This window comes from Acartia tonsa, chromosome 5, assembly GCF_053477335.1.
Source record: "Acartia tonsa isolate MP-2025a chromosome 5, ASM5347733v1, whole genome shotgun sequence".
Lineage (NCBI taxonomy): Eukaryota > Metazoa > Arthropoda > Copepoda > Calanoida > Acartiidae > Acartia > Acartia tonsa.
In genome coordinates, this window is record NC_137264.1 from 16,637,077 (window position 1) to 16,651,262 (window position 14,186).

General features: G+C 29.2%; 1 protein-coding gene across 1 annotated transcript in view; it reads right to left on the reverse strand.

Annotated features, from left to right (window-relative positions):
- Nucleotides 1–12,638, reverse strand: part of LOC145320265 (FMRFamide receptor-like) — a 37,842-nt gene extending 25,204 nt beyond the window's left edge. Inside the window, exons 1-6 of the mRNA XM_080162693.1 lie at nt 12,557–12,638; nt 7,251–7,335; nt 5,032–5,123; nt 4,101–4,174; nt 2,646–2,772; nt 878–943 (exon numbers count right to left, since the gene is read on the reverse strand). Coding sequence (XP_080018819.1) covers nt 878–943; nt 2,646–2,772; nt 4,101–4,174; nt 5,032–5,123; nt 7,251–7,335; nt 12,557–12,618 — 506 coding nt within the window. The 5' untranslated portion in view covers nt 12,619–12,638. The remainder of the gene's footprint in view (nt 1–877; nt 944–2,645; nt 2,773–4,100; nt 4,175–5,031; nt 5,124–7,250; nt 7,336–12,556) is intronic.
- Between the last annotated feature and the right edge of the window lie 1,548 nt (nt 12,639–14,186).

Here is a 14,186-nt window from a genome sequence, read left to right on the forward strand (position 1 = left end):
CAGAACATATTCTTTTATTTATCAAATAATTACATAATTTTTTAAAGCGTTGCACGGAATTTTATAGTACACCCTGTATTTATGGAACATAGACTTTAATATATCAGTGTCTGCTGTATATCTTTTTTCTATATAGTGTCCTGAAAAGCAGAAAAAATACAACAAAGAAAAAGACAATTATATCCATATTTCTATAAAAAAGGAAAGTAAAGTATTAGACAAATGTATGAAGTAGCTTTGATATTAACCATCAGTATTTAAAATGTCTGTAATGTATTCACACTTAATCTTTATCCTAAAAACTCATGGATTGGAAAGCCATTTACGTGTTTAATTTATCTTCCTCGCATGCTAACAGAAATGTTACAATATTAGGCTCTAGTATATAAAAGTGAATAAATTAAGTATTTAGACTAAAAGATGCAGCTTTAATTTAAAAAATCTAATTTTGTCTTTGGTTGTTTATACCTAATTAGCAGCTGCTATTTCATTTTAGAAAACATATATGTATGTTCATAGACAATTTTTTTTTCTAGCATGTGTATCAATATAACAGACTTTGATTGATAGATTTTTAAGTATATATAAATCCTATGTCTGCCTTAGGCTGATTAAATTTAAAAAGTGCACTCTAAGGCTCTGGCTAGTAAAGTATATTATATTTACTTGCACTATTACAATGATAAATGAATAAATAGAAAGATCCACAGGTAAACAATTAGATAGATTGATGAATAGATAGCAGATATATAGATTTTTTAGAAGTTAGATAGACAGATAAATAGACTAAAAGATAATAAAATAATATATAAATAGATAAATATATTGTTCAATGTATAGATATTTAGATAGACAGATGGACAGACAGATAGATTACCTTGCTCTTAAACAATGATCCGCTGTAGCTTGTCTGTAATAGAATGGATGACAAACAGCGAGGTACCTAAATACAAAATATATTTAAATATGTGAAAAATATATAATAGAATGTACTATTCTATTTTACATGCTCTAAAAAGGGGTATTGAGATAAAAGGAATTAACTTAAAGTATAGCTAGACTAACTACTTATTAACTCTAATATTTTTTTTCCGGCTACGAAAAGCATAATTTCTCAAAAAAAGAAAAAGGATTACATCTCTTTATAACTATCCTTACTTTTATAATATACTAGCGGCTTCGCCCCTCGCCTCTAGGGGCTTTGTCTCAAGAGGTAATTAAAAAGAAAATAAACTAAGTACTACTGGTGCTGCCGCCAATAGTTTTATGTGAACTAACTACCCCATAAACAAAAAAAATGGGGGAAAAAGGTACCTACGTAACTAAAAAAAATTGGGGGGGGGTTATTTTTTTATTTTTTGGGGGGTTGGGGGTGTCCCAATCCCCAAGAAAATAGCCTAAAACCACCGCAGGACCAGTAGGTATATTCCCTAAAGAGTATAATCCAATCAGTTCAGCGGTTACCGAGATCTTAAGGGACGAACGGAGAGACAGACGGACAGACACCATTCTACTTTGTATTATACAGGGTGGGGCACATAAATCCGGACTTATTTTAAACGGCCATAGCGTCAAAACTACTTGACCAATCAGGACGTTTAACCCCACTATAAAAAGCTTAGGTAATGACCTTTTAGCACAAAAAAATATTTGGACGATTGGGGACATATACTCCGAGCAGGCCGCGAATATGTTCAACAAGGCAGATTCGAAATGCGCGCGCTGGTTTAATCTTGATTCTCGACTAGGTCCCACTTAATCTGACCTCAGCCCATCTGTAGGTGAGGTACGGTTATAAAACTTGCTGGAGATACTCTTAGATACATAAGTAATACACTAGAAAAGACTAGAGCTCTTTATCTGAAATTGCTTGGCCGTAGTACTCCAGCAAAGTGAAACGTGGCACATTTTGAGATGTCAAAAACGTCAAAAAATCGTGAAAAATTGTGAAAATTTCTCGGTTCTCGATTTCAGCGACCCATATGGAACCTCAAAACTCAATTTAAACTATAGATAGCGTTGACACCCGTATCTGAATTGTCATGCCATTTCCAAAAAGGTAAAGAACGTCGTTCTAGCTCAACTGTGGTCCAAATAAGAGCCTCCGTGTCTAAGAGTAGCTTGAAAGTTGGGTTAATTTGGATCCTGCGGTTACTCATGATCCTAAGAAAATGTGGCCTCACAGCAGCCTGATCTTAATTCAATGGACTTTTGGGCCTGGTGCTACTTTGAAGCATGCACCAATAGACGTGCCCATATCACAAAGACCTCCCTCATAGCCACTTTCAAGGAGAACTTCGACAGCTTAGAAAGGTACATTTTGACCTGGGCATGCTGGCGGTTGAGGAGGCGGGTAGAGGCGGTGAATGAGGCTGGCGGCCATTTTTTTTAATAATCTAATAGTCATATACCTATTCTGCCTCCCAGTTTTTAAAATTCAATAAAATCTTTAAAATTTACGAATTTATGTTCATTTGTTTAAAAATTTTAAAAAGTCCGGATTTATGTGCCCCACCCTGTAGATACATTATACCGGTAGGGTCTTTCCACTTCTTTTCGTGCGAAGAGTTTAAATAATAGTTTTTATTCAAAAACTTTGTCCATATTTTTAAATTCTCTGTTTCTTATGTTGTAAATTGTATTACCTCTCAAATGCCATGCCAACAGTGAGATAGTTTGATAGGCTGAGCATGATGTTGCACACAGGGAAGATGAAGTAGGGCACCAGGTAGTTGTACACAGCTGATGTAGGGGTCATGGGCCAGCCGTGCTCTAAATAGATACATACATAGATAGATAGACAGATGCAGTAGGTCACCAGGTAGTTGTACACAGCTGATGTAGGGGTCATGGGCCAGCCGTGCTCTAAATAGATACATACATAGATAGATAGACAGATGAAGTAGGGCACCAGGTAGTTGTACACAGCTGATGTAGGGGTCAAGGGCAAGCCGTACTCTAAATAGATACATACATAGATAGATAGACAGATGCAGTAGGGCACCAGGTAGTTGTACACAGCTAATGTATGGGTCATGGGACAGTCGTGCTCTAAATAGATACATACATAGATAGATAGACAGAAGAAGTAGGGCACCAGGTAGTTGTACACAGCTGATGTATGGGTCATGGGCCAGCCGTACTCTAAATAGATACATAGACAAATAGATAGACAGATGAACTACAGCACTAGGTAGTTGTACACAGCTGACATTAAATATCGTAAGAATATAAAAATTGTTCAAATGTTAAGTAATAGGTTATTCATCCATGATATTTAGACTAAACTTTGGATATTAATTATTTAAGGTAAATTAAAGAAAAAAATCAAGAAAACTAATAAATAAAACATCGAAAAATATAATTACTAGAACGACAATACAGAGATGTTTAAATTTTAGCTAATTGGACATTTTCATTCCTCAGTGATTTATTTACATTAACGACCAAAAATTATATCAAAATAATTCATAGGTATATCTTAATAGTTCTTGAAAATTTACTTTTCTGTCGCATACTAATTTTTATTTAGCAAAAAGTTTACTAGATTTTTATTTCTAAGCTCCTTATGTTTAAAATATTTTTATTTCTTCAATTTGATAACAAAAACTGAGGATTATTAGAAAATATACCTATGTATTTTTTAAACCATGACCTATGTTAAAATATTAAGTTGAAAGAAAATACGTGGAAAAGTTTAAAAATACAAGGTAACCGATTTTAAAAGAATGAAAAAATTTTATTACCACAAAATTTTTAAATTGTCATGAGTGAAAGAAAAAACATTTCAATAACTTCAACTATTTTTTCTATTTTATTTTGAGATATGATAAAACATTTTAATTAAACTATCAATTTGATTCTGATTATGATAAACTGATAAACTGGTATTTATGTTGAAATGATAGTACACCATGATATTATTTGTCTAACTGACAAGTCCCAAAAGTATTAATAAACTAATGTGCAAATAAAAAAAGGTATTTTATAAGATTAACGTCCAAGCTTTTCATTTGGGGGGGGGGGGGATGAGGGTTGAGACCAAGGTGTTTTTTAAAAGGCATTACAAAAAATTTTATTAAAAAAGAAAGAAAACTTACGTCTGATAAGACTGTAGTCCATAACCACAAGAAAGATTTGGACAAGATCCACGCATGCTAGTGTTAGTAACAATCTAAATAAAAATATAAATCAATATAATGATAGATTAATATAAATTGACTAGAGTTGGGCTCGATATAATTATCTCGCTATTGGCTAGGTTTATTCAATGTTTTATTTACTTTCTTTTGGTTGTCTAAATTTTGACTATTAACCATATTCTTCCATTATCTTCTCCCTGACGATTTCTTTCTTAATTTTTTTAGGATCTTAATATTTTTTTATTTTAAATTATTGTCCTGAAAGGGTTAAAATGTTTAGTTAACTGTTAGATTTAGTTTAATATCTGAACACATTACGCATGTATCGCTAGTATCAAATTATTTTAAAACTAAGTTTTCTTTTATTTAATATATTATAAATTTAAATTTTCTATTTTATGGGTAGAAATTTAATTTTTGAATATAATTCAAATAGCAACATGAAATCAAAAAATGAATTTATTTTTCATACAGTAAAATAATAGGTCTTATCGTTCTGGTCAATGAGAGTTTATTACGGATTATTGGAGCACTATGAGTTTTAAACATTAATTCTTTAAAAAACTTGAGCTCATATATAGACATTTATTTCCTATATAGATCTGTCATTGATCTTGATGCAATAAAGCAGGCTGTCTTGTAAATGTTATAAATTGGAAGATTTCATTAAACAAAAGTTCCCGCAAATATAAGTATTAAATGAATTAGTATTAAGTAGATTGAAGATATGTAGTACTGAAAGATAGTGTTCAAAAATATAGAAAAATATTAATAAGTAGTTCTATTAAGTGGTAAGTAAATTTTTTTAATAGCTACACTATAACCCAATGACGTCTTACGGCACCCCCAAATTCAATTTTTTTTGTACGTTCCTGGTATCAGCACCTACCTGTGAAAAACATTACTAAGTTTGTCTCTTGTAAGGAGTAGAGTGAGAATTGAGAGGGTATTTCCAATTAGACCAATACTTCCAACTATTATCTAAAATAAAAAAAAATAAGTATTCTGAATCTTTTAGTAAATAAATATTATATTTTGTTTTAACAGCTATTTTCATAATTGGTTAACTTTAAGAAGAAAAAAATATCAAATTTTGTTATGAAAATAACCTATTTATCTTTTGTCTAAGTTTTGAAAAGGGTAATTTCATTTAATGTACTTTCAATAGACATTGATTGTATTTCTGCAATTTTTAATAATTGCAGCAACTTAATGGTTAGGGTATGTTCGTCTGTCTGTTTGTACTTAAAGTATTTTAGATGTATTCTTTCCCTGTTTCCCTTAAAGAAAGTAATTTTTATTGTTCTTATCATTAAATTTTAATTGTATTGATACTTAATATTGTGTTAAGATACTGCGCTACTTGTTAATATTATTGTCCTTGTTGTTTAAAAAGTTATCTGTACTGTGAATTATACCAATTTTTATCAAATTATTTCTTATTCTGTAATCAAAACCAACTCATAAATTAGTTGGATAAAATTAATAAAACTTTTCTAAATTCCCATAAAATTATGTACTAAATAAATAGACATATAAATTATTTATTGCATAGCTATTCTATAACTATGCTATTTCGATACGTCTCACCTCGAATTACATTCAGTATGCACAAAGAATACACGCAAATTTTCTTATCTATTAACTTTTTAACTAAAAAATAACCTTAAGACAAATTGTCCTGTAAACCAATAACTGTATGTATAAATTAAACATGAATTTCTATTAAAAAAACTTCTTTTTTATATTTTGAAAGATTAAGTAAATCTTTTTTTTATTGTATTATTTTGCTTTTTTATTGATGCACTGTTTAGTATGAATTTATTGCTCCCCTGCTAGTTTAGTTTTTAATAAATATTTTTATACAGGATTACATATGAATACTGTACAAATCAAAACACCCAATCTCTTTTGGCTGCTGAGCATAGCAAGTCAGGGGGGGGGGGGGGGACATTGGGCTGTTTATTACACAAGTCCCAAAAGTCTCATTAAAACGTTTCTTATTCGTTGGCTTGCCAACATTGTTGACTTTTATTAATTTTGATTGGTTGGTTCATATAGTTGAGTTTCTAAACGTTTGAACCACTAATTTTAATCTACAAAAAAGGGTAATTTTGTGTATAAAAATTAAAGTTCTACATTATCACGGCCTTTCTTATCTATTGGTGGATCCAGTATTTTTTGCTAATTGCAAAAATATTTTGAAAATAATTGTTTTCTAACAATATCTTTATCTCTCTTGTAAAGTACACAAGATACAAAAAAATCTTTTTTTTTGCAAAAAAACATAGCTGTTATAAAAAGAAGGACAAGTAATTTCATAGATAACGCAACAATGAGAAGTTAACATGAATGACAAAAAGAACAATAACATGCAAAGAAAATTTATGCTTTCAAATAGTTTTGTTAGATGTTGTTTTTTTTCAGGTATAGTCAATAAATCACCACGCATGACTGAATTATTGCAACTGAAAAAAATTTATTTTCCGTTAATATTTAATTTAATTTTTTTTTTGCAAAAAATAGACGTTGGAATATTTAGAATAATATTATTAATAGATATAAATAAAATTATTTTTGATGTATTTTATTTAAATAAATAATATTCTATTTAATTAAACTTTAATACATAACTTTTAATATAAATTTAAAACTGTCAATATAAATTTATTAGCGAACCTAACCTATACTATACATCATTGGCCAGTTGGATGACTTATTATAAATTTACGAAATAAAAATAGTCAATACTAGTGAGAGGGGGGACATTGGACTGTAAATTAAACTGGTATTCAAAGTTTTTAACCATGATATCTTATTCGTTTGCTTAAAACTTTTGAATTCAAAACTAGTAAAGCTTAAAATTTTCAACCTATAATTTTAATCTGCAAAAGGGATCTCTGAGTAATTAATGACAATAATAACTATGACTTTATTATGATGTCATGATAACTACACTCTTTTGTTGATAATGACAGCGCAATAAAATGCTATGTTCGACATCGATGAAAAAAAGTGCTTAGAAAATTTTATAAAATCTGATTTATGCTTTTGAAAAGAAACTAAATAAATATCTCCAAGACAATAGAACAATTCCATCATACTTACCATAAGTGTTCCCTCAATCCAGTACTCGACAGATTTCTCTGACACCCACACGTCTGTCCTGTTATATTCGGGTCCATATTCACACCTACAAAAAGGATAATTAAATCTTTAAAATAAAAGAATAGAAGTATCAATCGAATAAAACTAACAATAATCAAAAAGCTTCTGACAGCTTTAACAAAACAAAGTTTAACTAAGTTCATTTTTGTCTGCTATAGCTTAAGGGTACTTGGTATTTGATGGAGGTAGTTTTATTAAAAAAATTATCTTTCCTACTTATACATTTAATTAATACATTAAATGAAGTAAAAATACCAAAAATTTAAAAATATGTAAAAAGTGCAGAGATACTTTATTCGTAACGATCTTTAGGTTAAAAAGAAACCATAGTGAAACTAGTGAATATATTCCCTGAAAATCAGAGCTCAAATGGTTCAGCGGTTAAAGAGCTTCAGACAGACAAACAACGTTCTACTTTACATTCAAGATAAAAGATTTTGTAATATTTAAAAAGACAATGTCATTTTTTATAAAAACATTAAGTGATAATATTTTTAGAAGTCTTACTTATTTCTTTATTAAAAGCGAAGCTTTTCTATAATTAGGGTCGGTCCGTCCGTCCGTCCGTACGTCCGTCCGTACGTCCGTAACGGATAGCTTTTTTCGTTAATTTAGGCATGTTAGAATTGTCCTATCGATTTCAAATTTTGCATGGTGATTCCTTTAATAGTTAGGTACGATTTAGAAAGCGTAGCAACTCTATAATCATCACCAAAATGTCCGTACGTCCATTTTAAACATGTTGATTTTTTTACTTTTTTAACAACAAATTTTTATGTGATCTAATCATCCGATTGATCTGATTTTTGGTATATTGATTCCTGGGACAACAAAGTATAATGTAATAAGCGAAGCAACTCTATAATCAAGTCCTAGAAATGTAAGTATGTCCATAAACATTATCCTGAATTAAGCAGTTTTTCAACACATTCTACTTACAATTTTGCTTTGACTCTTATACATTTATATTATGATTATTCAGTTCTGACACTATAAGTGTTAATGTCCGTTTGTCCTACTGTTTAAGTGCTTCGCTTTTATATATTACTGCGCTACTTAAATGTATTTTTAAAAGCGAAGCTTTTCTATAATTAGGGTACGTCCGTAACGGATAGCTTTTTACGTTAATTTAGGCATGTTAGAATTGTCCTATCGATTTCAAATTTTGCATGGTGATTCCTTTAGTAGTTAGGTACGATTTAGAAAGCGTAGCAACTCTATAATCATTACCAAAATGTCCGTACGTCCATTTTAAACATGTTAATTTTTTTTACTTTTTTAACAACAAATTTTTATGTGATCTAATCATCGGATTGATCTGATTTTTGGTATATTGATTCCTGGGACAACAAAGTATAATGTAATAAGCGAAGCAACTCTATAATGAAGTCCTAAAAATGTAAGTATGTCCATAAAAATTATCCTGTATCAAGCAGTTTTTCAACAAATTTACTTACAATTTTGCTTTGACTCTTATAAATTTATATTATGATAATTAAGTTCTAACACTATACAAGTGTTAATGTCCGTTTGTCCTTCCGTTTCAGTGCTTCGCTTTTATGGATGTTGTCATACTTGTAGTGTATATACAATTATACATATAAGATTTAAGAAATAGAAAAAAAATAGAAACAAGTATTTTCGTTATTTTAGTTTTTAAGGGTTAAAAAAAGTATTGAGATAAGGATATATTTTGAGAAGTTATACCAATTATACCATTGTTATTCTCTTGTTAAAACGTCATTCTTGGATATATTATTAGAATTATATTTTGTATGCATTAAACTTCAAAAACCCAATAAATAATCAACCTAAAAAAAACTATTTTGAGAAAATAAACGGAAAAAAGATTATGAGCAAAATAAAGTTTTTGAGAAATTTTGCCTTTGATATTTAATAATCAAAAGGCTATTTTGGGAGAAGCACACCCATTAAAAATGTTTTGCCTCCACAAAACAGTCACTAAATCTTTCTATGACAATCAAAGAGATTTCATGTAAAAGTTACAATTAATTTTGTTATATTTGATAAAGTGTTAAGATAACAGATTAAAAATAAAATTTACATAATCTTTGTGGCATACCATTTTAATACCTTTACAGATAACCCGTCTTTGGGCACCACAAGTATATGCAGTATTAATAAAAAATTTGTTATCTTAAGAGAATTAAAGAGGGGAATGATAGAATAATGGTAGAATCCAGAATGTACCCAAAAATGTATAATTCATCTTTAATCTCTTAAAATTTAAGAATATGTTACGTGAAAGGGTAAACTTTTATTAAACTTTTAAACAACACATTAACATAATTTCATACTACTATTTGGACTTTATTTTTTACGACAGAGCCAACCCTCTGGGTGTCAGAAATAATAGATATGAAAACATCAAATGCTACTTAAAAGAAAATTCATTTATTTATATTTTTTTTGTGAGCTGTATTTATTCCCAAAGCCCTCTTTCGAGGACCGTGGATGCAAATTTATTTGAAAAAAACTATTGAAAATATAATTGGATGTGCTAGCACCGGAGCTCGCAAAGAACTGCTACTTCTTCCAAACGGTGATTGTGTTGAGGGGCACCCCTGCCCTGTGTGTGTAGGAGTGGTAAAGGTTGGTGTTGAGGTAGACACTCTGCACAGTGTATATAAGAGAGGGGGGGGGGGACATAGATTGTTACAAAAACTAGCATAGATTTTCCACAAAACTACAGTATAGTAGAGTACAGTAATTATAAATGTTTAAAGTATGGTTTTATGTTGTTACAATAGCATAATATGGTAGATATATGTTTTGAGGATGTAACAAAAGAAAAGATTTACGTTCGTAATATACGTCTTTACATGTTTCAATATAATTTTTTTCACAAAATTATTCATATGAATAATTTATAATTTGGACAAGTATTCCTGGGACAATTGAGCATGTTGTTTTAAGTATATGCACTCTGTTGTATGGCGATATGAATTATAATTCTATTTAATAAATTTTAATTACAATTACATCGTTTGGGTAATAATAAAAAATGTCTTGTCTTATTATAAAGTAGTACAAACAATTTTTAATTTATAAGTTTTAAATTTTATTTGTAATTATATCTAATTTGTCGAGCCTCGCTTTCATGGATGTCGCCATCCTTGTTTTTATAATCTTAATGAAAAAGGAAGAAATCCTATTCGAAAAAAAAAATAATTATGATTTTCTGTAAACATGAATAGAAACATTAAAACGCTAAGAAGATTTTAAAGTCTTAAAGTTGATTAAATGTCTGTGATTAGAATTAAAAAATTTGATTAAGAAATAATTAAAAAATCTGTAACCTACGTCAACCCTGATTTTCTGATTAATGATTATAAAAATCAGGGATCTTAAGGGACAAGACAATTTAGATGAATTAGAGCACAAGCCAAATGGATAAGTTTTGTTTTCATTCTGTAGATTAAAAGTTTTTAAAAGCGAAGCTTTTCTATAATTAGGGTCGGTTCGTCCGTACGTCCGTAACGGATAGCTTTTTTCGTTAATTTAGACATGTTAGAATTGTCCTATCGATTTCAAATTTTGCATGGTGATTCCTTTAGTAGTTAGGTACGATTTAGAAAGCGTAGCAACTCTATAATCACTACTAAAATGTCCGTACGTCCATTTTAAACATGTTGATTTTTTTACTTTTTTTAATAGCTTTTTTCGTTAATTTAGGCATGTTAGAATTGTCCTATCGACTTCAAATTTTGCATGGTGATTCCTGTAACAGTTAGGTACGAGTTAGAAAGCGTAGCAACTCTATAATCATAACCAGAATGTCCGTACGTCCATTTTAAACATGTTGATTTTTTTTACATTTTTAACATCAAATTTGTATGTGACCTAATTATCCGATTGGTCTGATTTTTGGTATACTGATTCCTGGGACAACAAAGTACCACATTATAAGCGAAGCAACTCAATAATCAAGTCCTTAAAATGTAAGTATGTCCATAATCATTATCCTGTATCAAGCAGTTTTTCAACAAATTTACTTACAATTTTGCTTTGACTCTTATACATTCGCATTCTGATTATTCAGTTCTGACATTATACAAGTTTTAATGTCCGTTTGTCCTACCCTTTCAGAGCTTCGCTTTTATGGATGTTGTCATCCTTGTTTTATTAATAATTACTTATAAAGAAAATATAATTGAAAATGTAATTAAATAATACAAGTTTTAACACGAAATGGTACTTAATATACGATAATATCATATTCAATGAAAATCATTAAATGTATAAATGGGATGTGATGCACTGACGGTATCTTAATTCGTAAAAGAGAGAGGTGATAAATTTAGAGATATCAAAATTAAAGGCAAAAGAAGTTAAACTAAAGCGTTTATTCATTTCTATTTTGTAAAGTAGTTAAATAGACATTTTTGCAATACACAATTTGTTGAATTTTTTAATGTTTTAACAATAATTTGTGTTAGTTTGACTTCAAAAACACGTTCGATAACATTATTATAAACCATTTTATGTAACTTTACAAAGTGTCTAAAAAAATTAGCCATGTGACGTAATAAAAATAAGGGGTTATCCATCTTTTTTTTAGGGGTTTTCTTTCTCACTTCTTCTCTCATCTCACTCATTTTTATGACGTCACATGACGGATTTTTAAGACACTTTGTAAAGTGACCCATTTTATATATTACTATTTAGCACATAATGTTCTTTTTTCAGCCAATAGATGGTTTTACTTTTTTATTTGTGCTACTTATGGATATAATGGTTCTTTTTAATGTTCAAATAAAAATCCAGACGAAATAAGTGAAATAAAACAAATAAGTAAACACTTACATAATCATCTTTTACAATTGTTTAAAAAAAAATAAAATTAAAATTGTTGCTAAGGGTATCAATATTTATTATCCAATAGGTTTTATGTGACTTAAAATTTTGGTCTGATTGAAATTATGCTGCATAATTTGAAGGCGTTGCAGTAATTTTAGGGGCTATTTGATCAACAACTTACCTTACTGTGTCTGGTAATGAGGTGCAACTTTTTACGTTTTCTTTTATAAATTTTACACACTCTGTTGAAATTCATAGAATTTAGTATTTTAATCTCGCTGGTATGATGCGGTTTGGACAAGATTCACAGCTTAACCTGGCATGCTATCATTTATACGCGAAAATTGCAAGTAAAATATATTTTAAAATTGATATATTCAAGAAATGAAAACCTAAAAATCCTAAAATAAAATATAAAAACTTACCCCTCTGTCAACGATGAAAAATTGTCTCCCAAATCTTCAAAATCGTCTGTGTAATTTGACATTCGTGTTTTTGTACAAAACGATATCTGAAAAGAATATAACATCAGTTGTAAGTATAAAAATATTTATACTATTATAATATCTCTCTAATTTTAAGCAGCTCCTTAGCTTATAGTTTCCTTTTTTTAGCATTGTGAAACTTTTGATGTACTGGATTAAATTAGTTTGTTGGTGAGAAAAAATGTGTTTATGACACATTATAGAATAATAAAAAAGAAATTATGAGAATAATCATAAAAAGCACTCAAGAAAATCTTACTTTTTGTTTGATTGCATTAGAAAAATAAATAAACAAGCTGCTTATTGAGAACAAAAACATATATTCAATAATATTGAATCTTTAGACGTGATATAGAGCGTAATATGATTTAAATATAAGTTATTTTATCGTTCGCAATCCTATCCCTATTTCGCCAAAGAAACCTAATGTAATAAATTTTAATATATTTCTATATAAAAAAAAGTATCATTTACTCTGTAATGTATCATTTTTCATTTTTTCTAAGATAATCTTGGACTTTTCCTTAGTTTTTTTAGTGGTGAAGGTACAATATAATTTGTATGTCTGTCTGTCATAATTAAGTTTAAATCAGATGTAATGACAAATGACACACATAAAACTTCCATAAAACAAAACATCACAATCTGTTCAGTCATTTAAGAGATCTTATGCTTCTTGAAACAAAACCTTGCTATCAACAAAATAGTTTTTGTTTGGCTACACTTCTTGTATATGTACATATGTATACAAATAATAAAGAAGTATTATCTTACATAAAGCCTATTTTTCCAGACAAAATTATGAAAATAGTTTTACGAACATTTTTAATTTCAGAAAAGTTTTCATAGAATTAGCAAAGAACAAAGCATATTCGCACGCGACTTTAGCATTATAGTAATATGTAATAAAACAGGGATCTTAAAGGATAAAATAATGGATAGTAAATTGATATACATCCCCAATGGTGATAATCAAAATAATCCTTCTGTAGATCAAAATTATAGGTTGAAAAGTTGGACATTTCAAGTTTGGAACCAACCGATCAAAATTCAATGAAAGTCACCCAGGATACAATTAAGATGACGTGGTTTATAAGCTTTGGGTACCAGTGAGATAAAAACTATCTAAATGTGTTGTTTAGATATTAACAAAGCCTTCAATACAGTGTTAAAATACTAAAATGTATTTGCTATACTTTTTTTTTATAAATTTTTAAATCAAATTTAACAAAGCTCGCTAAGGCTTTTAACCCATTTTCCTTACTTTACTTATTCCCAGTCAAAAGAAGTATAAAATATAGAGAATGAGAATGAAACATTATAAAAATAATTTCTTTTTTTTTGGTACAGCAATAGCAACAGAATAAGTAACAGAATAACGGTCTGTTTATGTATCAATCGTTCCTTAATTTTTAATGGATTTTTTTATTGGTTCGCAGGGATTGTTTTAGGCTATATGAAATACAGTTACGATACCTCCCTCCCATTAAGAAATGAACACGTGAAAAACTAACCCGACCCAAATTATATGATAACATTAATAACAAATATTAGAAGGGTCACACCTAAT